Source organism: Palaemon carinicauda, chromosome 41 (assembly GCF_036898095.1).
Source record: "Palaemon carinicauda isolate YSFRI2023 chromosome 41, ASM3689809v2, whole genome shotgun sequence".
Classification (NCBI taxonomy): Eukaryota; Metazoa; Arthropoda; class Malacostraca; order Decapoda; family Palaemonidae; genus Palaemon; species Palaemon carinicauda.
The window spans coordinates 43,525,663-43,549,585 of record NC_090765.1 but is presented as its reverse complement, the minus strand read 5'-3'; the positions used below and the strand labels follow the sequence as shown (position 1 = coordinate 43,549,585).

The 23,923-nt window shown below is 46.0% G+C and overlaps 1 protein-coding gene across 2 annotated transcripts in view; it reads left to right on the top strand.

The window, feature by feature from the left end:
- The window catches only part of LOC137632561 (protein LZIC-like), a 139,934-nt gene that overhangs the window by 108,238 nt on the left and 7,773 nt on the right, over window positions 1-23,923 (top strand). For both annotated transcript variants that reach the window (XM_068364556.1, XM_068364554.1), the window contains exons 3-4: window positions 15,562-15,697; window positions 19,009-19,164. In XM_068364556.1, the coding sequence (XP_068220657.1) occupies window positions 15,562-15,697; window positions 19,009-19,164 (292 nt within the window). The remainder of the gene's footprint in view (window positions 1-15,561; window positions 15,698-19,008; window positions 19,165-23,923) is intronic.

Here is a 23,923-nt window from a genome sequence, read left to right as displayed (position 1 = left end):
ACGTTGTCCTGCGTGCAAATTACCTGCGCGCCATCGTTCTCCTGCGCAACAGTACTCTCCCGAGCGCCAACATTCTCCTGCACGTGCGCATACGTGCCCTACAATATACTCTCCTGCGTGCCATGCTGCGCACCATCCTACACGCCAGGTAAAACCTGCGCGCCAACTTCTCCTGATAGCAGGCCTACAGACAAGTCAGCCATGCTGCCTTCACCCACGCACCATCCCTTACCAACGCGCCAGCGCTCACCCGCACGCCAGCCTTCTCCCGCGCGCATCCACAAGGATATACGTGCACGCTTGCCAAACCTCTCCTAGGGATGTGCGCCAACATTCTCCCGTTCGCCCAGCATGAATCTATGGCGTGCCCAGCATGAATCTACAGCACGCCCGCGCGCACCCTACGACTGTTACAGATGCGCGCGAACACTCTCCCGCGCGGCTACGCGCACATCGTGATTCTCCTGTGCGCCCGCACGAATATTTTCCTGCGCGAGCGCCATCGTCCTCCCTCGCGCGAGCGCCATCGTCCTCCCTCGCGCGAGCGCCATCGTCCTCCCTCGCGCGAGCGCCATCGTCCTCCCTCGCGCGAGCGCCATCGTCCTCCCTCGCGCGAGCGCCATCGTCCTCCCTCGCGCGAGCGCCATCGTCCTCCCGCGCGCGAGCGCCATCGTCCTCCCGCGTGCGAGCCTACGTATAACAAGGAACGACGTCCGGCAAGGTCGCCATCGCCTCATTCACCTCCCCGCAAGCGCATACCACCGCGCATTGTGGGAGAAGGGAAACTTCCAGAGGGGTTCAAAATCCCAAAGCCTACCACAGGCAAACCCACCTATTCCAGTGACTCCTCCCAGGGATCCTTCGGTCCCTTCCCCTTCAGGGGGTACGTCTGACAGTGCATGGAGCCAAATAGCCACTCAGGGAATGTCTGCGATTCTCCCCAAGAAGAGCCTTCGGGGATAGAAGGAGACTTTGCTTTAAGTCCTACAACAGGAGGAGACCAGCAAGAGTCAGAACACGCGTTTTGGCAAGTTCTGACTCCAATGAGGGCTCTCAATGGGTTTTCTGGCCCAGAGATAGAGATCCCTCCTTTTGGTACTCAAAAACCCTCTAAGACCAGTGCAGCCCTGCCCTGGTCTCAAGGGGTAAAGAGTACCTGGGACAAGATCTCCCAGCAGCTCTCCGAGATGTCCTCCTCCAACCATTCTGGTACCACCAACAAGCGCCTCCCACCTCCTCGCGTACAGCAGAGGAGGTACTTTGAAATCCTAGAGGAGCCTTGTCTAGTTCTTCCACTTCACCACTCGCTGGAAGAGCTAACCAGGGAAGTCCCTCTTGATAGACTCTCCAACCGGCAGGTCTCGTTCTCGGCAGCCCAGATCCTCAATCAGGAGAAGGGCGCGAAGTGTGCTATGCAAGCTACTTCATGGCTTGATATCTGGTTAGGGACCTTAGGTATCCTGATACGTCCTGAGGATTTCTCCAAGGAATGTTCCAGGAAAGCTATGGAAACCTTCCTTCTCTCAGGTACTCGCACGATTGAGTTTCTGGCCCACCAAGTCTCGAACTTGTGGCCAAATACCATCCTGAAACGTCGGGATGCAGTAGCTGAGAGATTCCATCAGAAGGTCCCTAGTGCCGAGATCAATAGGCTCAGGCATTCCTCCATGGAGGGGTCTGTTCTTTTCGAGCCTAAGGATGTGGAACATGCCAATGAGAGGTGGAGGAAGTCTCATCAAGACTTCCTCCTTCATAGGGCTTTAACATCCAAGCCCTATAAGCCTCTAGCACCACAGCAGTCCCATCCAGCCAAGACCCCTACGACGACAACAGCAGTGAAGACGATGGTGTCTAAGCCCTTTCCTGTCAAAGAAAGGAAAGGCAAAAAGTCCTCCAGGGGAGGCAAAAATCCTAGAGGGAGCAGCCAAGGCCACAAAGACTAGGATAGGCAGTCCCCCTGCATTTCCACCTGTGGGGGATGCCTACAAAGTTGCCCAAACAGGTGGAAGCAACTCGGGGCCGGTTCCTGGACAATCTCCATGATCAGTCTAGGATGTAGCGTCCCGTTCATAACATCTCTACCTCCCCTGATGAGGAATCCAGTGTCATTGAACTCCCTTGCCATGGGATCGGCAAGGGGACAAGCCCTTCGGGCAGAAGTCCAGACCCTGTTGAAGAAGGGCGCTCTCCAAGAGGTCCTCGACGGATCCCCAGGCTTCTTCAGTCGACTCTTTCTTGTAAAGAAGGCGTCTGGAGGCTGGAGATCAGTCATCGACCTCTCAGCTCTGAACAAGTTTGTCAAACAAACTCCGTTCAGCATGGAGATGGCAGACACGGTCAGACTAGCAGTAAGACCGCAAGACTTCATGTGCACACTGGACCTAAAGGACGCGTACTTCCAGATCCCAGTCAATCCGTCTTCAAGGAAGTACTTAAGATTCAGCCTGGATAACAGAAAATACCAGTTCAAGGTGCTGTGCTTCAGTCTTTCCACAGGACTACAAGTCTTCACCAGAGTGTTCACCCTAGTATCATTTTGGGTACACAGGATTGTCATCCATCTCCTCCGTTATCTGGATGACTGGTTAATCCTAGCAGACTCTGTGTCAACCCTTCTTCAACACCGAGACAAACTTCTAAGACTTTGTCAAGATCTGGGGATCATGGTAAATCTCGAGAAGTCTTCACTGCTTCCCACTCAAAGACTGGTATACTTAGGCATGATTATAGACACCACTCTCCACAAAGCCTTCCCATCAGACGACAGGATAGCAAGGCTGAGGAAGGTCGCAAGACCTTTTCTCAGTCAAGAAGAACTTCCAGCCCAATCATGGTTACGTCTCCTCGGTCACCTTTCATCGCTGGCCCGTCTAGTTCCCAATGGTCACCTCAGGATGAGATCCCTCCAGTAACGACTCAAGTCCTGCAGGAATCAAACTTACGACTCCCCGGACACCCAGATCCCCATGGGACCTGCAGAAATGACTGACCTCCAGTGGTGGGTGGCAGAGGAGAACCTGAGAAAGGGAGTGGATCTTCTCGTCCTCCCCCCGGATTTTATGCTGTTTTCAGACACTTCAAAAAAAGGGTGGGGGGCCCACGTGCTGCACCACACAACCTCAGGCCTTTGGTCAGAGTCAGAAAAGTACCTCCACATAAATCTCCTAGAAATGAAAGATGTCTTTCTAGCCCTTCAACAGTTCCAACAATACCTGGCAAGTCACTCTGTCGTGGTGATGAGTGACAACACCACAGTAATGGCTTACATCAACAAACAAGGAGGTAATTTTTCGCAGCAACTATCCCATCTAGCAGTAGAGATACTGAGATGGGCCAAAATCCACTCGATACCACTATCGGCACGCTTCATTCCGGGCAAGAGGAATGTGCTCGCCGACAACCTGAGCAGAGCATCTCAGATGGTGAGTACCGAGTGGTCTTTGGATCATCTAGTAGCCTGTGGGGTTCTCCAACTGTGGACCTCTTCGCAACGGCCCTGAACTTCAGGCTCCCGCTGTACTGTTCCTCAGTCCCAGACCCCAAGGCTCTCTGGCAAGATGCTTTCCAACAACGGTGGGACAACATAGACGTTTACGCCTTTCCCCCGTTCTGTCTGATGAGGAGGGTACTCAACAAGACCAGAACATCGGTCAATCTTTCAATGACCCTCATAGCTCCGCTATGGCATCACGCAGAGTGGTTCCCGGACCTTCTGTAACTCCTAACGGAGCCACCAAGAGAACTCCCTCCACGACACAATCTACTCAAACAACCACATGCCAACATCTTTCACAAAGCCGTAGGTTCACTACGGCTTCACGCCTGGAGACTATCCAGCATCTCCTCTCTGAGAGAGGATTTTCGCAACAAGTTGCAATCAGGATGTCTGGACACCTGCGAAAGTCATCAGCAGCAGTCTACCATGCAAAGTGGAAAGTCTTCTGTGATTGGTGTCGTGGAAGGGGTATCTCTCCACTCGATGCCACTATTTCAGCAATAGCGGAGTTCCTCGCGTATTTGCGTGAAGAAATGTGCCTATCAGTCTCGGCAGTGAAAGGCTATCGCTCAGCCTTAAGCCTCGCCTTCAAGCTGAAAGGAATGGATATTTCTTCATCGCTAGAACTTTCTCTAATCATACGGAGTTGTGAACGTACCTGCCCTCAGTCGGAAGTGAGACCTCCCCCATGGAACGTGGTTCGAGCTCTCAGGTCTCTTAAGAGACCTCCCTATGAACCATTACGCCAGGCATCAGATCGCCACCTAACCTGGAAGACGGTGTTCCTGCTAGCTTTGGCCTCGGCCAAGCGAGTCAGCAAACTTCATGGTCTCTCGTATGACATCGCCCATTCAAGGGGATGGGGGAGGTAACATTTAGCTTCGTCCCTGAGTTTATTGCTAAGACTCAGAATCCAAGAGTAGCGGATCCTTGATTTCAACTCCTTCCGGATTTTCTCCGTGCTGTAACAGATGACCCAGACCATCTCTTACTTTGCCCAGTAAGGAGCTTGAGGCTATACCTCAAGAGAACAGCTGCAGCCCGTCCTCATGTGCCAGCACTATTCGTCAGCACAGGAAGGACTAAGAGGAGGGTCACCAAGAACACTATCTCTGCATGGATTCGCAGGGTCATTGACCTGACACTGAATCCAGACCCTCCTCCGTTATGTCGCCCCAGAGCACATGATGTCAGGGGCATAGCTACGTCCCTGGCCTTCAAAAGAAATTTTTCAGTGACACAGGTTCTTCAAGCTGGGGTGTGGAAACGGCATACCATGTTCGCATCCCATTACCTGCAAGGCGTGACCCACAGGAGACTCAATACTCTCTCTATCGGTCCTGTGGTGGCTGCACAACAGCTGGTTTAAAACCTCAAGCTCCTTATTGGACAAGTAGCAGAAGGTTGAGGGCATTGTTATCCGGTTTTAGTCTGCATGAATGAAAAGGTTTGACTGGCCCTTATTCTTTTCTTCATCATCCCTTCCCGTGGGGAAAGCACCACTGCAGGTAAACCATGCTCCCTTGTGTTCCTAGTATTAATATTAATACTGTTACGTCCCCATACCCTGACAAGGTGGTATTGGGAAAGTCCTAGTCTACAAGTTTCCATCTAAAGAACCTCAGAACAACTTTCTAGGATGAGTCACACTTCTTCATACCTTCACACACAGCTTGCGTAGGCGGCAGACCTTGTGTAGTAGTGGTTTGCGGACTGTGGCCAGAGGTAGCACCCGAACCGCCTAGTGTCCGAATGCCGACCACAAGCCAACGTTCACTTCACAAAAAATATACAACGTTGGAATACCCAAAAATCTAGGTAACAGTTCAACAGAACGGAGTACTGGGCACCACCCCTTGATTTATACTGGGCAAGGGGACCCAGCTAGAATCTTTCTGCCTTCCTAAATTCCCTTTCCTTGGGCTAGCTGGATTAACATGTAAGATGACCGTTGATTCATTTCTGGGAAATTTGCAGAATTTATATAGCTATATATTCTTTAGGTAAGATGGTTTCAAACTTGGGTAAAGGAATGTCCGAACATTAGGTGAAAGGGGAAGAATTTTTCTTCAATCTGACAGCAAAAGACAGTGTGGGAGGAAAAAATTATGATAAATAACTTATTAGAAAGATTAAAAAAAAAACAGTGGCTGAGGAAGGGACATCATAATGAAAGGTTCTGAAATGAAATGCTGTATTCATAAAAAACAAGCAAAAAAATATTTATTTGTAAAGGAAAAAAACTTTGTTCCGTAACCGAAATACAAACCACGCTATTTACAAAGGGGTTATTACTTTTAGCGTAGCTGAAATGGCGAGCCATTAGAATTTAACGAGGGTGTATTACCCCCCGCGCTAGTTAGCGGGGGGGTAGGGGAGTGGTAGCTAGCTACCCCTCCTCCCCCTCACACACACGTGAATACCCACTTTCACTTTTGGCTCGGACTGTGACAGACGTCTCTGTCTTGGTCCTCGCTTGGCAGCCATTGTCTGTTTTGTCTTTACTTAATCGCTTACTTTTCTTTTACTCAATATATATGTAAACATGTTTTCATGTTTGTATATATATTTGAGTATAGAAATAAGTAAGTTTCCTTTTCAGATGTGTGTGTGTAGTGTACGATATCTACGTGGAGGCCTCGGCAGTTAGGCCACCACGGCGTATTTTATGGGTGGCGATCGAGTTTGACTTATGTCTTTCTCTCTCTCTCTCTTTCTCTCTCTTGAGGTCGTTCACCCTTTTACTACGTGTTACTACGCCCTTGTAGCCTAGCTTCCTTTCCGTGTGGGGGGTTGCTACGCGTACGTTTGTATCAATTAGTTATGAATCTAATTGTAGTTGTTTTTTTTTTCAGCTTGTAGAACGATTCCTTTCGGGGTTTTCGTTCTTTCTTTAGTGTTCATTCATTTTTTTAATTACATAATTACATAGTTACATAATTATAATTGTTATAATTCTGTTTTGGTTACAGCTCTCCTTCCGCGAGTGTAAGTGGTTGTGAGGGCACGTGCCTGTTGTGTAATTCTTGTTCCTTTCCCTCGGGATTCTTCTTCGGAGCCTTCCCGGGGGAATGAATGTATACTAATATTATTTGTTTTATTTTTTTACAGTTACCGATCTAGTTCGTTTCTGTAATATAGCAACGGTGTGAGCTGTCTGGTTGAGTCCTGGGGATTCGGCTGTTGCTGCCTCCCCCCTTGTATTTTCGTCAGGGGCGTGTCTCCTTCTACTGGTAGTACTCCCGTGTCGACGGACAGCTCTCCAGTTCATTTTAGAACAGTCAGGAGGCTTGCCTCCTTGGGCGGATAACTTTCCTTCCGAGGGAAGTTTTTCCTGTCCAGGCTTGAGTTTTCCCCCTTTTGGGGGGTTCTTCTCTTGCCTTTTTTTCGTGCGACTATGCTCTTGGTGCTGAGCGGTCGCACCTGCAGTTTCGCTCAAGGGGCTGGGCAACTGCAGGAGCTCCTCTTCGGAGGATTGCTCCTTTTAGGTCACTGGCTGACCAGTCTCTTCCTCGAAGTGTTTCTCTTTCGTTCGCGAGAGAGTACACTCATAGAGACTCCTCTTCGGAGGTTTCTTCTGTTGCTGTTGCTGTTGGCCTCCCTCGCCGTAAGGCCCTCCGTCCGCCTCATCGTAAGGGCCTCTCATCTCCCTATAAGGGTGCTTGAGGCGCCCTTTTGGATCTCCGTTTGCAGCCTACACTTTTTTTTTATTTTTTCTCGATCTTCCGCCTTGGTGCAGATGGACAGCAGTCTGATCTCGTCTTCCGACGGGCAACGGTCTTCCCGACGGACAACGGTCTTCCCGACGGACAACGGTCTTCCCGACGGACAACGGTCTGCCCGACGGACAGCGGTCTTCCGACGGACATCAGTCTCCCGGCGGACAACGATTCCTTCGGGGCAAAGGGTTGCCCCCACGGGGGTTCTTCCCTTGCGTGTCAGGGTTTCCCTGCGCGCCCTTCTGCTCATCAGCGCTCTCCTGTTCGTCAGCGCTTTCAAGATGATTTTCCCTGCGGTTCCTGTTACGTGCCCTGTGCGCCCACGTTCGCCCTCGCGATCTAGAACTTCGGTTCAGGTCGGGGTCAAGGACTTCTTCTTTGCGCAGGCTTCCACGCGTAGCCTTCTGCTCGTCAGCGATCATCAGCTCGCCAGCGATCATCAGCTCGCCAGCGATCATCAGCTCGTCAGCGATCATCAGCTCGCCAGCGATCATCAGCTCGCCAGCGATCTCCGGATCGCCCACGTGTGTTACAGCTGGCACGCCAACGTTCTCCAACACTTCTGAAGGAACATGGTTCGCCAGCTACTAGCTCACCTGCGCATGCTGACCGCCATCGCGCGACCCTCAACTGCGGATGCTGATCGCCATCGCGCGACCCTCAACTGCAGATGCTGATTACGCATGCTGCTCCTCATCGCACAACCCTGAACGATCGCCCTCCTGCGGATGCTGATCACCATCGCACCCTTTCACGCGATCATTCACCTGCGCATGCTGCTTGCCATCGCACAACCCTGCACGATCGCCCGCTTACGCATGCTGCTCCTCATCGCACAACCCTGAACGATCGCCCTCCTGCGGATGCTGATCACCATCGCACCCTTTCACGCGATCATTCACCTGCGCATGCTGCTCGCCATCGCACAACCCTGCACGATTGCCCGCTTACGCATGCTGCTCCTCATCGCACAACCCTGAACAATCGCCCTCCTGCGGATGCTGATCACCATCGCACCTTTTCACGCGATCATTCACCTGCGCATGCTGCTCGCCATCGCACAACCCTGCACGATTGCCCGCTTACGCATGCTGCTCCTCATCGCACAACCCTGAACGATCGCCCTCCTGCGGATGCTGATCACCATCGCACCCTTTCACGCGATCATTCACCTGCGCATGCTGCTCGCCATCGCACAACCCTGCACGATCGCCCGCTTACGCATGCTGCTCCTCATCGCACAACCCTGAACGATCGCCCTCCTGCGGATGCTGATCACCATCGCACCCTTTCACGCGATCATTCACCTACACATGCTGCTCGCCATCGCTTACCATCACGCGGTCATTATCGCCAGCGATCTTCTTCACCTACGCGGCAGCACGATCCCTCGCCGTCACGTCATCGCTTGCGTTCGTCGCCTCGGACACGTGTTCATTTACCTGCCCACTCGCCTGCGCGATCGCTCGCCTGCGCGATCGCTCGCCTGCGCGCCTGCGCGATCGCTCGCCTGCGCGCCCGCGCGATCGCTCGCCTGCGCGCCCGCGCGATCGCTCGCCTGCGCGCCCGCGCGATCGCTCGCCTGCGCGCCCGCGCGATCGCTCGCCTGCGCGCCCGCGCGATCGCTCGCCTGCGCGCCCGCGCGATCGCTCGCCTGCGCGCCCGCGCGACCGCTCGCCTGCGCGCCCGCGCGACCATTCGCCTTTGCGCAACCGTTCGCCCTCGCGCGACCATAGTTCGCGGCGAATTCCACAGCCGGTGGTAGCAGCAGGGACGCGTGCTCCTAGACGGCACTCGGGATCACCTCCATCCAAGCACAGGTTGGTAGTGCAGGACGAAGACAGGTCAGTACAGCATTCTTCCCCACCTTCTTTTCAGGCAGGTACCGTCGGGTCCACTCCAAAGGATCGCCCGATCCCTTTCACCTTAGCGAGGATTTCGGACTCTGTGTCCTTGGAGCAGCAGACATGGTTTGGTCCGCTGGCACGGGCGTTAATGAGGGTTATGAAACCAGTACTCGCCGGCCAGGGTAACAAACCAGCGGCTGTCTCTCCTACGCTGAAGAGAAAGAGAGGAGTGGACTTCGTGGTAACTTCCCCCAGGGCGAAGTTGGTTCCCAAGAGGTCGGTCTCGAGGGTCCCTTCTCCTGTACGAGTACTCTCTCCTTCTCCTGCCCTGGAAGGATTTTTGGCGGGGGGGGCTTTCCGTTCAAGATTTCTCCATCGGACAAGGGGTGACTGCTTACCTCTTCCTCTGGGAGCTTACCAGGTTCTTTCCCTCCTCGGTTACGGCCCGAGGTTTGGTTCAAGGAAGCTACAGGAAGATCAAGGGTACTTTCCTCCTCTCGAGCTCAGACACCTTGGCCTTTCGTCGTTAAGTATCTACTTGCGGACAAGCTCGATGTTGTACCATCTGGACGCGCTGACTGAAGGCTTCCTTCGGGTGTCTCATCTGTGGAGGTCGACGACCTCAGACACCCTTCCATCCTTGAGAAGAGTTTTGTCTGTGCCCAAGGACAGAGACTTAGACAGCTGCTGTGCGGAGTAAATCGACTTCCGGTTTCACTCCTCCAAGGCGCTTTCTTCCAGACTCTGCAGGGCTCCAGCGCCCTTTTCTTTCAACCACGTCGGCCTAAGTTATCGGCTACGACAACTGGGACAAGGTGTCCAATTGCAGTTTCCTCCTGTCAGGAACAGATGGCACGGGAGATCCCCCCGGGGGGGGGGCATAGGCCTAAAAGGAGTTCACGAACTCTAGGATTGCAGGTTTTTTCGCTGGGAGGATGCTTAAGGTTACTCATCCGAATGACAGCTTCCCGATGCCCATTCCCGCACAATCTCTGTGAGTAGCCAAGGATATCGCGCCTGCTGTCTCTGTCAGCGAATTCAGTGTCTCTGAACCTCTATGCCATAGCGTCAGCAGAGTTGCCCGGTTGGGCAGAATGATCCATACCTTAGGCAAAGGTCTTCCTTAGGATCATCGACGGCTTCACCCCCGGTCCCCTCAGTCGATCCTTTCTTGTAAGGAAGGATCTGAGAGGGGATGTCCATAGTCGACCTCTCAGTCCTGATCAAGTTTGTCGAACAAACTTCGGCCAGCGTAGACCAGCAGAATCGATCAGACTGGTAACGAGGCGACAGGACTCCTTTAACCCTGGATCGGAAGGACGGGTACTTTCAGTTTCCATTCCATCCATCTTCCAGGGTGCTCGTCGAATTCAGCCTAGACTGCAAGTATTCCTGCTTATGATGCAGTGTGGCTATCCCGCCGTGGCATAGCAGGTTTGTTTCCCCAGAGAACTCTCCCTGCCTTCCTCTTGGCCGCTCAGGTGCAGGCTTCCGCCTCCTCTGCTGTTTGGAGGGCTGGTCAACTCCGGTAGGCTCGGGTTTCGACCTTCTTCAGCGCCGGGACTAGCTTCCGGAATGTGACCATGAGTGTGGGCTCATGGTATTTTGCTTGGAGCCTTCTCTTCCTCTGCCTCAACATCTGGAGTATCTGGCCATGATTTTGAGTCAACCGCCTTACCACATTGGAAACCCCGCTTCTCGTCCGTCCAGCGAGGTTAAGCAACGTCGGTACTTGGATGGGTGACCACCTGGGGACGCCAGATTCTGTTACCGCATCCTCCGAGCCTTCCTTTCGGTTGACTGTGGCAAGACTGAGGAGAGTCGCAGTACCTGTTCTCAGTCAAGCAGAGCTTTCAGCCCTACCTTGGAACATTTCCTAGTTCTCCTTTCCTCATTGACCCGTCTATAGTCCGAACGGTCGCCTCAGGATAAATTCCATGTGGGGCGATCCAAGTCCCGGTGGCTTCAGGCAATGTTTAACCGGACTCCCTGGCCCTATGGGACCAGCGGAACTATTAAACCTGCAATGGGTGTTGACCTATGGAGCCTCTTGATGGTAGTGGATATTCTCGTCCTTTCCCCACATTCTTGATGCGGTTCTCGGACTCGTCAAAGGAAAGGGGGGGGGGGGGGGCATGTTCCGGTCCAGGCCTATGGTCAAGACCTGAAGGATACCTCTCCATCATTCAGGCAGGCTTAAGGGCCTTAGTCTGGCCCCTCTTCAGATCCTACAGCTCCTGCCAAGTCGCCCCGTTGCGCGTCGACTTCATTCTAACCAGCAGGGGACGCATTTTCACACCTTCACATCTTGTAGTAGAGATACCGGGATGATTGAGATTCTCTCAATTCCACCATCGGCTCTCTCATTCCAGGCAGGGGAATGTCTCTCTCAGACTATCCGAGCAGAGCCTCATAGAGAGAGTGTACCTAGGGGTCTTTGACCTTGGGTAACCAGCAAGTGCTGGTCTGGGGGACCTGATCGCAACACCTTGGAACCTCAAGCTTCCACTAGTCTTACCCCCAGTCTCAGACCCCGAGACTCTGGCAAGATGCATTCCGGTGATGGTGGGACAAATTCGACGCCTGCGTCTTCCCTCCTTTTTGTCTGCGGACAATGGGTCTCAACAAAACCAGGTTGTCTGTCAACCTTTCAATGGGAGAGCTCCACTGGGACTATGCGCAGAACGGTTTCTGGACCCTCTGCTTCCCCTGACGGAACTCCCGGGAGAGCTTCTCCCACGGCGCAGACTACTCAAGCAACCACACTGCGACATCTCTCCTGAACCGGGGCATCGCTTCGGCTTCATGCCTGGAGACACTACGCTTCCTCCTCTAGAAGAGACAACCCGCTACAGTCGCGGTACGGAGGTCGCGTCATCTGCGATAGTCATCCACAGGGGTCTCCCAGGCAAAGTGAAGAGTCTAAGGTGGTGGGTGCCGTGGGAGATATACCTCTTCCCGTGAGGCCTCTTCTCCAGCAATAACGGTCTTATTGCCTTTCGGCGGGAGGAAGCTCCTTTCCGCTCTCGGCAATGAAGCCTGTCGCTCAGCCTTTCCCTGACCTTCAGGCTTAAAGGAATAACTTTTTCCTGCCCGCTGGATCTATCCTCGCTCATGCGAAGCTACGATCGTCCCTGCCCTAGTCGGAGGAAGACCTCCAACTTGGAGCATGGCTCGGACTTTTAGTCCTTTAAGAGATCTTCTCAAGACCCTTTTACGACAGGCCTCGGATTGTATTCCGCCTTGGGTCTTCTGCTCACTCTGGCCACGGCCAGTGTGTAAGCAATCTTCTTGGTCTCTTACTACTCCCCCCTTTCTAAGGAAGAGGGGAAGGCAACATTCAGGCTCGCTCCTGAGTTGTTGGCTAGACTCAGAATCTGAGGGTCCCGACCCTTCGGTCCGATTCATTCAAGATTTCGAGTCTCCATTCTGTGTGTTATGTCCCAAGACCTTCTCTTTCTTGCCAGTAAGGAATCGAGAGGTTAGCGCTGGGAACAGCTGCAGTTTGGCCTCGGTTGCAGCCGATTTGGGAACACATGGAGGACATGGGGGGAGAGTCACCAGTATACCTCTTCAGCCCGGACTCGAGTACATTCATCTCGACCTGTCTTCAAACCCTCCCCCGTCACGTCGCCCTACAGCACGATGTTGGATACATCGCAACGTCCTCGCCTTCGAGTAATACTACTCTGTGACGCAGGTGCTACAAGCTGGAGTCTGGAAGCGTCTGATGACCTTCGCAGCCCGCTTCCTGCAGGGCGTGACCCACAGGAGTCTCGATACGTTTTCTATCGCTCTGTGGTGGCTACACAACAGCTGGTCTAACCTCAGGCTCCTTTTTGGACAGGTAGCAGAAGGTTGAGGGCATTGTTATCAGGTTTTAGTCTGCATGAACGAAAGAAGTATGTCTGGCCCTTACTTCTTTCTTCATCATCCCCTCTACGGGGAAGCAGCATCCTGGTCTCTGCATAGCTGACCTCGAACCTCTGCAGGTAAACCATGCTTCCTTGTGTTCCGAGTATTGAGTCAATACTGTCGCGTCCCCCATACCCTGACGAGGTGGTATTGGGAACGTCTTAACCCAGAGTTCCTTCTGGAACTCCAGGTCAACTGCCTAAGACGGGTCACACTTCTTCCTTCACACACAAGCTTACGTAGGCCACATGGTTCCTTGCGGAGCAAGGAACTTGTGAGGTGCAGGGACTCCTTTTCTCGAGTGCGACTCACTCGGATTCTGAGTCCCCGGGTAAAGCCAAAGCCAGTATGGCTGGGGACTTTCCACCCTTCCTAAGGGATAAGTCACCCTTTGTAAATAGCGTGGTTTGTATTTCGGTTACGGAACAAATGACAAATTCGAAGATAATTTGTATTTTTCCTAACCATACAAACCTTAGCTATTTACACATATTTGCCCGCCAGCCCTGTCCCCCAAGACAAGTCCTACCTCTAAGTGAAAGTGAGTATTCACGTGTGTGTGAGGGGGAGGAGGGGTAGCTAGCTACCACTCCCCTACCCCCCCGCTAACTAGCGCGGGGGGTAATACACCCTCGTTAAATTCTAATGGCTCGCCATTTCAGCTACGCTAAAAGTAATAACCCCTTTGTAAATAGCTAAGGTTTGTATGGTTAGGAAAAATACAAATTATCTTCGAATTTGTCATGTTAGGAATACATTAACATTGTTTTGTCAAATCCCAGTAAACAATTAAAAGAAAAAATAGCATCCCTTTACACTCCAGCTCCACAAAAAAAACAAGATAAACAAAAGAAATGACCACTTCAGTATAGTCTTACTGCTTATTGTACAAGCAAGAGAAAAATACTAAGTTACATGCAAGATATACCACTACACAGTTACAAAACGGAACTTTAAAATCCTAACAAGACCATGACTACAGAACCCTCAATGCCCGAATTCTTTATCGAAACTTCCCCAATGTTAATAATCAGTGGCCTTAATATTGACCAGTCATGCTCTGCCGTCAATCTGCTTTGAAGTACGGCAGCTAAAACTGAAGAATGGCGTGCCAAAATACAGCTGTGGGCTAGTGTCTGTCTTCCATCATTACTTACAATCACAACATCACACAATTCATTCTTACACCGAAGTTTCTGTAAGCTTTGAGAAGTGTTGACATCACGTTGAAGGGACAGCATGAAAAGTATTGTACTTTACGTAATACAACACCTCATTACAGTTTTTTCCTTGATTGCAGGACACTAACATATCATAAGCTGATTCTTTTCCTTCATCTCACTCATATCATGAATATGGAAAACTCAGTCACCATAAACCATTTTTTTCAGCAGGGGTCTCAGATCTCCAATCAGCAGGAGTTTCAGATCTCCAGTCGGCAGGAGTTTCAGACCTCCAATCGGCAGGATTCCCAGTCATCCCAATCTCTTTCCCAAGTTGACCCCTATCAGTCTGACGATGAAGGCATCCATGAGTCATTGCAGACCTTCAGTTATAACAGTAGCGTAGATGACATTGATCTGTCTACCCTATCATCTTCACACACTCATATAACAACACAGTAGCTTACTTCTAGTTAAAAGGCAAGATAATATGAATACAGAGCAGCATCACAGACTACTGCACACTGATAAAAGGCAATAATCCACATTCATAATGTTTTGCGATTCATTGGATTCCAGGGACGGATGTACTCGCTCTTTTCTATATACTGTACATACAGTACTCTGAAGAATAAACTTCCCTTACACTCCCCACTGAGTGTAGGGGGCTGCTGTCAATATCTGTAAAAAAGATAATTATGGATCAAAGCATTTTTATGGAGGCACAGAAGGATATATAAAACAAAAAATAACAGTACAGTATGTTTCATAATATACAATCCACTAAGCTTTCTTAGATACAAACCACTATTTTTATTCCAGCGTAGTAAGGTTTTAGCGAGGTGCAAGGGCTCCTTATTTCTTGAGTGCTAACACAATCAGATAAGGAGCCCCCAGGCAAAGCCAAAATGCCAGACTGGCTGGGACGTCCATCCTTCCTAATGGGTGAGTCACCCCTATTAAATAGCGTGGTTTGTATTCCAGTTATGGAACAAATGACAAATTTGTAGATAATTTGTATTTTTCATAACTACAAACCTTAGCTATTTAACCAGACTTGCCCGCCAGCCCTATCCCCCTTGAAGTCTTACCTCCAAGCAAAGTGAGCTCAAGCACAGGCGTGTGAGAGGGGAGGGGGGGGAAGCAAGCTACCCTCCCCTACCCCCCCTAACTAGCGGTGTGGGTAGTAAACCCTCGTTAAAAATTAATGGCTCGTCATTTCAGTTACGCTGAAAGTAATACCCCTATTAAATAGCTAAGATTTGTATAGTTAGGAAAAATACATACAAATTTTCTACGAATTTGTCATATTTCATATATGTCTATGAAATACTGCATATAATTTATTTTATAAGTTGGCTCTTTAAATTATGTACTAAGTGAATAAGGCTCTTTTATGAAAAAATACTTAATCTTTTCAGGGGTGAACTAGACCCAGAAGAGTATGAGGAAGTTCAAAAAGAAACTGTGGAACAGTTGAAGGAATTTCAAGCATCATTGTCTCGTATGAGTGCTGGTGACATGACACTTGTTAACAACTTGAATGCAATGCAATTGGTAAGTTTAACATATTGCAATTTTCAGTGTGAATTCTGTGACCATAAAATACATACACCTCTAATTTTATTAATACCTTTGCACCAAGTTTGATCTTTAGCAAGACTTCTATGGTCCTCTACAGCATATCACTACCAATGATTTGAAATACTCCATGTTGGAACCAAGTGCTAGGAATTCACTTGTCAAGATTCATGAAGACCATGGTCTCAACCTCTTCAGTGTAATATGCAACCTCTTTTAAGCATGGAGTAATTGCCTAGAAAAATAGTTAAACTGCTGGAATTGGAATGAGTTGCTTGTATTTTTAGAGGATTCAGTTAAACTTCATGTTCTCAAAAAACTATTTTTCTGTTAGGCTTTCCTAACATTTATTGTGCCGTAAGTTTGGAAAATGCAGCTGTGTTTTAACAGACTAGAAATGTAGGAGGATTAATTATAGATTTGTATGACTAGCTCTCCCCTATTTCGATAACTACTGTGCGCAGTTATTTGGGGCTTCTGTGATGGAAATCATCACTTGCATTGTGAGGCACAGCATTGATCTCTCGTTGAGTGGTGTTCAATTGTTTAGAGGAGTTTTTGTGCCTTTTATTAGTTAAAGAGAGTAGTTATATTAAGTACCTGAGATCCCACCCATTACACAAATGGTATTAGGCTTATTGCTTTTGATTGGGAAATAGTTGCTTTCTGTTCCTCAGTACATTCAAACTTTGATAGATATGAACGTCTGGTTTGTTCCATTATGCCAGGGAATGACTGAACTATTCTACAATGCAAAAAGAATATCTTTCTAATGCTTAAAGTTATATAAAAGAGCAAAGAAAATGTGAATATTATACAAAAACTCGTAGATATTTAAAGTATATAAGAATTATGTTGAAGTACTATATTTATTTCCTTACAGTATATATATAACTGAATCTTGTCTAATTCTTGAGTTTGGGCTCTAGGCCAATAGTGCTGTCATGCATAGGATATCCAAGGTACTAAGGTATTTTTTTTACAGTTAGCTTACAAATAATGAAGATAGAGAGCTTACCGTTTGCTCTCATGTCGGTTTGGTTGTCAGTTTTGATAGAATACCAGAGAAAGATTTTATGGTAGGTAGAGCATAGAAAACTTGCTAAGCATTCCGTATTTTAGACAAACATGAAACACTGATAAAGTGTATGAGATGAGAAAGTATCAAGTTGGTTTAGTTATGATTTCATTTTAAAATTAGTTAGGTTTTATTTCGATCACATACCCCCTCCAATGAAGTGTGGGAGTCGGTGTAATGGTTGCCAAGTATGATTCATTTGAATAAATGTAATTATGATAGAATTTATTATTTGAATATTTTCCTCCCTGGTAATTCTCTAATTCTATCCCTCCTCCCCACTCTTAGTAGTGTGAAGAAATTTCTTTTAGATGTACAGGTCTATGACAAATCCGATTATATGATATTCTTAATTTAATGTTTGGTTGTGTGTTTACCTATTGGCACCACTTAATGGGTTTGCTTGTGTTGGCATCGCGGGAGGGGATGAGGAGTGGGAATTTATTTTTTTTTTTTGGGGGGGGGGCTGGAAGTCAGTGACTTCGATTTGTTAAAGCATAATGACTGTAAATAAGTATTTAGATGATAAATTTTATCATAGTTTTTTCTCTTATTAGTTATAGCATTTATTGTGATAATTATTCTTCATTCTTCAGACACTACTTATTGTAAGTATCCATAGAATATTATTACAACTACAGTACTGTAATTATTATTATTATTAGAATAAGTATTTTTAATTTTCTTTCATACCCTACCTGGATTGCTTTTTGCATTTACTTATCATCTATTCTAATGGTTTCATTAAATTCGTGCTATTATTCTTTAAATGCCATGAGTCTATAATTGGAATACTTAGGCCTTGTTTACTTTAGAAAAATAATGGTTGTGATAATAGTGGTAGCAGCATGATTGGAAGAGACTAATGTACAGTACTGTAAAAGGAATGGATGAAAAGTAAAAGGCACCAATTGCTCAGCTGGATGCTGCAAAAGATATATTTTACTCTCTTCATGGTCTGAGATACTGTACTACTGCTTGAGAGTTATTGGGTCCTTTGACAGGCCAGATAGTACTGCATTAGATTTTGCGCTGCTTGAGGCTCATTTTTCCTTTGTTCACATAAATACTGAATTATCTGGCTTATTCATTACACATTTTATTCTTTCTTCATACACCTGAGAACACTAAGATAACCAATGAATTCTTTTTCACTGAAGGGGTTAACTGCTGCTCTGTAATTGTTCAGTGGAGACTTTACACTTGGTAAGGGTAGATGAGACTTTTTAGCTATGGCAAGCATCTCTCTTAAGAGAAGGACACTCTAAAATCAGACTATCATTCTCTAATCTTGGGTGGTGTTAAGCCCCTGTACCGTTGTCTTTCACGGTCTTGGGCTAGAGGTTGCTTTCTTGAAGACTCTGGTACATTATTCTATGGTTCCTTATCAACTTTCCTCACTGGGTTATTTTCCGTTTGGAGCCCTTGGGCTTATAGCATCCTGATTTTCCAAATAGTGTTGTAGCTTAACTAGCAATAACAATATGTATGGCAACCCCCTACGGAGGGAGTATCAATGGAAAATGTATTTCTGTGTATTAAGGAACATTCATTAGTATGGTTAAGCAGTTTTTATAATGACTTTTTTTTTTTCTTGTATAGCAGAGAAAAATTATACTGAGTTTAGTCATTTATAAAAGAGATTTCATGATTAGCATATTGTATACATGTTTTATAGCAGTGTTATTGATTATGAATACAAATCAGGGTAGAGGATGTATGAAAATAGATCAGGTTATCAGAAGGTTTTTCCTGTAGAAAAAAAGAAACCAAAGTATATCTTTGAGTAACTTATGAAGCAGTCTATATTAACCACTTAGCTTGTGTGACATTTACATCAGTTGGAATGAATATAATATATTTAGTGATTTAATCCATATTTATTTCTAAGGATTCTGAGAACTTAGATATAATTAGCTGGTGTTTAGCTTACCAAAAATTAAAATAAATTTTGAGTGAGCTCTTGAAGCATTAAGAATTTAAACTCAGTTGCATGGTTAAACTATCCTTTGTATCTACCAGTAATAAAATAAAAGTACATTGTCACCTGTTTGCCAGTAATTAAAATTTAATGCCAGATATTGATGCATATTTTATGATTAGGGGGCACCATAATATGATACTGTACAGTAATTTGCAGACTATTCTTGATCAAATAACCAAAAGAAAATTTACCTGATCTTTACATTTCTCTCAACTTGTCCCCTAGGCCATTAGAGCAGCCATCTCAGAAGCATTTAAAACTCCTGAAGTTATACAAATGTTTGCCAAGAAACAACCAGATCAACTAAGGGAGAAACTAAGTCAAATTGAACGAGACTACAAAATTGGAAAGGAGTCCAATGAGTCTTATACCCAACAAAAGGTTAGTTTTTATTGTATTTTGAACTGTTCATGAAGTACACTACTAGAAAACCTATTTGTTTTATCACAAATCCATTATTTCATTAAAGCCTAGTTTTGTATCGAACTAAATTTCCAGACATGCTTGAATAGGAAGAGAGAGTTCATTTGCAGCTGTTCGCCTAGACTCCAAAATTTCCCCTATGACAGCCATTGCCTGTGTCTAGTTTTCCATACATAAATCAGAAGGTTTGGTATTTCAACCCTTATTTTTTCCATATAATCACCTTTCGTTTATATTTATCAGTTTTCCTTATCAAATATCTATTTATTTTAATTAATCTTACTTGTGAGTCATAGCTAACATCTACAAATTGCGATCTTCTCAGCCTTAAATTTGAAAACAATTCGTTTCCCTCCAGACAGTACATTATCGTACTCATGCTGCCAAGAAAAAATCATTCCCAGTGATCCAGGGAATCCACTCAATCTTGCAGAGTCATTTTCTCTGCACCATTATTGAGTGACATTCGACCTTTACCTTTGTCCCTTGGTGTTTAATATTTTTTTTTTTTTTTTTTTATGTATGCAGGACTTGGTTGAGGAATAGCAAGATATTCCATGTTCTGCTTTTAGAATGCATACAGTATTTGTACCAAATGACTCATTAACCCTCTGAGGATCAAGTTTTCTACAGAAAATTTATTCAGTTTTCTAATGCAAATTTCAATTTATTTCTCTCTCTATTCCTTAACATCAACATAAGTAGTGTGACACTTGGCAGTATTGCTTACCATAAAGAAGTTTGCAAGTCGTGAGCTTGACAGCTACTGTATATACTGTAGTCATGGCCAGGGTCAGTAGAGGATTAATAGACTAATATTACAAGACATAAACCCTCATACCTTCTATGCCACATGCAGTGGTAAACTATGCAAATTAAACTAACAATATGTAGAATGCTCAAGTTGCTCGGATAAACAAATAATGTCGTATGTCAAATTGATATCTATGTGTGATAGAGATGGAAAATGTAAGAAGGAAGGTAGTACAGTACTCTAGTGATTCAGGAGAAAATGCAGATCAGACCATTACTCCTATGTCTTCTTCTAATACTGCAAAAGCTACTATAGATTAGTGTTCAAGTACTGAGGGAGAGTTTAGTTGTAGGGCCAGAAATTGCTCTCTTAAATCACAATATGCTTCTTTTATGGAACTACTCCAATTTTATGCAATTTTCCCATTATTTCTGATTTATCCTACTATTTTGTGAGCACCTGCTGTAATGAATAAAGACTTCCAATTGATTACACCGATGTATTTCCCAGTTGTTCCTGCACAAATACAAACCCTTTGCTATTTATAGGGGTATTACTTTCGGCGAAGCTGAAAGACAAGCCATGACAACTTTAGTGAGGGATAACTACCCCAACCACTATACTCTATTTTTTATAGCGGTGCATATTTGCACTTGACTCACAGGGGTGCCCTTTTAGCTCGGAAAGGTTCCTGATACCTGATTGGTCGGAAGTATTTTTGTCCGAACACCTTCATTGTTCTCGAATCATTACCAAGTAATGTGAATCGAAACTTATTTATTAACCTATATTTTTCCATCATATATATGTTTTGTCAATAAACAATGTGAAAGAATAAATATATTATAAAGAATCGTCTTGGTAAGTCTAAATTTAATAACACAATCCGCCGAAGTCAACGACAGCAGCTTGTTTTCGGATGCACGATTTGTAATTTTGTAATTTTTCACATATTTTAAGACAAATTGGGATAGATTACACTCAGCATAAAATAAACATGTTATTATAAACTTTCTTTGAATACCAGAACTTACCAAAAACATGGAATTAATAAAACCCGATATTTGTGAAAACTTATGGGGAGGTGAAAGAACAGCCAATAGCGGCCTGGCGGGAAAACGATCTCTTCTGACTCGTAGACACAGTTTGTTTTTTCTTTCGCAATATAGTTCGGCCTATTCCTTTCAGTTTAGATAGTCTTACATTGTCTCTCTTCGTATTATTATGCTTACTATTTTCCCACATTCCTGTTTCTCACCTAATATCTATCTATTTTCCACGATATCCCTTCTTTCATATAGGCCTATGTGATATCCGCACAACAATTCCTTATGTTTTGTACCTTACGTCAGTAAGTAAGTAAATAATAATAACAACATAAATTTTATGCTGTGTAGCAAGTATAACCTATTCTGTAAACCTGATATTAAGCATAGTATTTTTTTATTCCCGCCTCTACACTATTTTAATGAGACTAGCACGTGCTTCCCTTCAAGCCATCACTTTTGACAGAGGATAAGAAATAAGGAATCGTAGTGCGGATATCCCATATATGAAAGAAGGGATATCGGGGAAAATAGATAGATATTAGGTGAGGAACAGGAATGTGGGAAAATACTAAGCAAAATAATACGAGAAACAATGTAAGACTATCTAAACTGAAAGGAATAGGCCGAACTATATTACGAAAGAAAAATACAAACTGCGTCTACAAGTCAGAAGGGATCGTTTTTCCGCCAGGCCGCTATAGGCTGTTCTTTCACCTCCCCATAAGTTTTCACAAATATCGGGTTTTATTAATTCCATGTTTTTGGTAAGTTCTGGTATTCAAAGAAAGTTTATAATAACATGTTTAACTTATGCTGAGTGTAATCTATCCCAATTTGTCTTAAAATATGTGAAAAATTACAAAATTACAAATCGTGCATCCGAAAACAAGCTGCTGTCGTTGACTTCGGCGGATGGTGTTATTAAATTTAGACTTACCAAGACGATTCTTTATAATATATCTATTCTTTCACATTGTCTATTGACAAAACATATATATGATGGAGAAATATAGGTTAATAAACAAGTTTCGATTCACATTACTTGGTAATCATTCGAGAACAATGAAGGTGTTTGGACAAAAATACTTCCGACCAATCAGGTATCAGGAACCTTTCCGAGCTAAAAGGGCACCCCTGTGAGTCAAGTGCAAATATGCACCGCTATAAAAAATAGACTATAGTTAGCGGGTGGTGGTAGACCCCGCTCACTCACACACTTGGACTGAGCAACCACTTTTCTTTCTGATTTGGTAGAGGACGGTCGTACTTCCGCTCTTTCCCGCAAAGACTTGCATTTTTTTTTTGTAACCAGTTAATTCTGTTTTTCTTATTTAACTTTTTCAGCTCTCGACTTCACTCTCCTCGCCATTGATGGGCCTACGGCCTTTCTTGGCGGGCGGTGGGAGTGCTTAGTCTTACCGTGTCTGCTCACTCTCGGGGAATTCCCTTCTAACAGAGGGTTGAGTTTCTCCCCAAGTCGTCGTCGTCTTCTTTTTCTTCTTCTTTCTTTTTTTTTCCCCCAGCAGATTCAGTAATTGTAATTTATCATGACTTCAATTTTTCCTGAGATAGCAATGCTGTTTTTCTTCTTTCAGCTAAAGCAGCCGACTTAGAAAGCAGATCAGTTCGTAACTGTGGATTCAGCTGCTCCAGTCACAGTCCTGCACTACCTGTGGCAGCTCGTGAGCTGCTCGCTAGTTACGTAGTAGCACTCGATGCCGACTTTCAACTTGAATAAGGCTTGTTGAAGGGAAGCAGAGATCTCTGCCAGGAGGTTTGCCTCCAGGGCTGGAGAAGTTTCCCTTCTGAGAGAAAGTTAACCTCCCCAGGTGTTGGGCTGCTCTCCCTTCCGAGGGAGAGCTTCCCTTCATCAGCCATTTAGCAACCTTCCCTCCTCGTGGAGAATTGCTGACAACTCGACGAAGATCAGCAGCTGCTGTCTAGTCGCCGAAGACTGTGCTTCTCCCCCTTGGGTTGAGGGAAAGCAAAGTTCAAGGCGAGGTCCACCTTTGGGAGGACTTCTATCTCGTCTGTGAGAGAGATTGTTCAGGAACCAACGTGTTGTACGCCTACCCTTTTTTCCCATAGGGCTGGGAGAAAGCTAGTCCTAGGTGATGTCCTCCTTTGGGAGAACATTCCTCTTGTTCGCGAGAAAAAGCTTGTGATCAGCTTTGTGTCAGAGCAGGCTCCCCCTCCGGAGGATCCTGCTAGATGTTCCCCTTGGGGGGTCTGTCGGGAGGAGGAGTTTCTGACCCCTATTCTCCCTGAGCTTTCTCCTCCCCCTGCGGTAGGAGACGCCCTTTTGAACCTTCTGGTTGTCGCAGGTGCTGCTGCCTGTCGGTCTGACTTTGGTCTCGTGGCCAATACCAAAGACGTTGCTTCTCCTCCAGGGACGGTAGGAGAGCATATTTTATAGAAAGTTTTCACAGGCCTAAATAATAAAAAAAGAACAAAATGGCACTGAAAGTAGAAATAACCTGACAAATACATTTAAGGCCTCTCAAAAGATTAAGGTAATTTAGAAAAGGCTGTACTTAACAAACTTGAAGCATACATTACTGAAGGTATCTTTTCATAAGTTTTAGTCAGTATAGTATAGTTGTTTTCTTTTAATAACAACCTCTTGATGGGAAGAATTCTTTTTCATATGCATATTGTACTGCTAATATCACTCCTCCTTCCTCCCTTAGAATATATACTTTTATGTGTACAGAACATAAATTTATAAACTAAGGCACTTCAAAATATTTAATTATTGTATTTCCTAGTTTATGTAAAGCATTTATTAGTAACCATAAAAATAGACATGTCATCAAAAGCTAATACTGTGCTTTTAGTGTTCATTGGTTAGCTGTTACCTTCCTTATTTTGAACTGTTAGCTTACCCTGGGACAAGGGGTTCATATATCAGTAA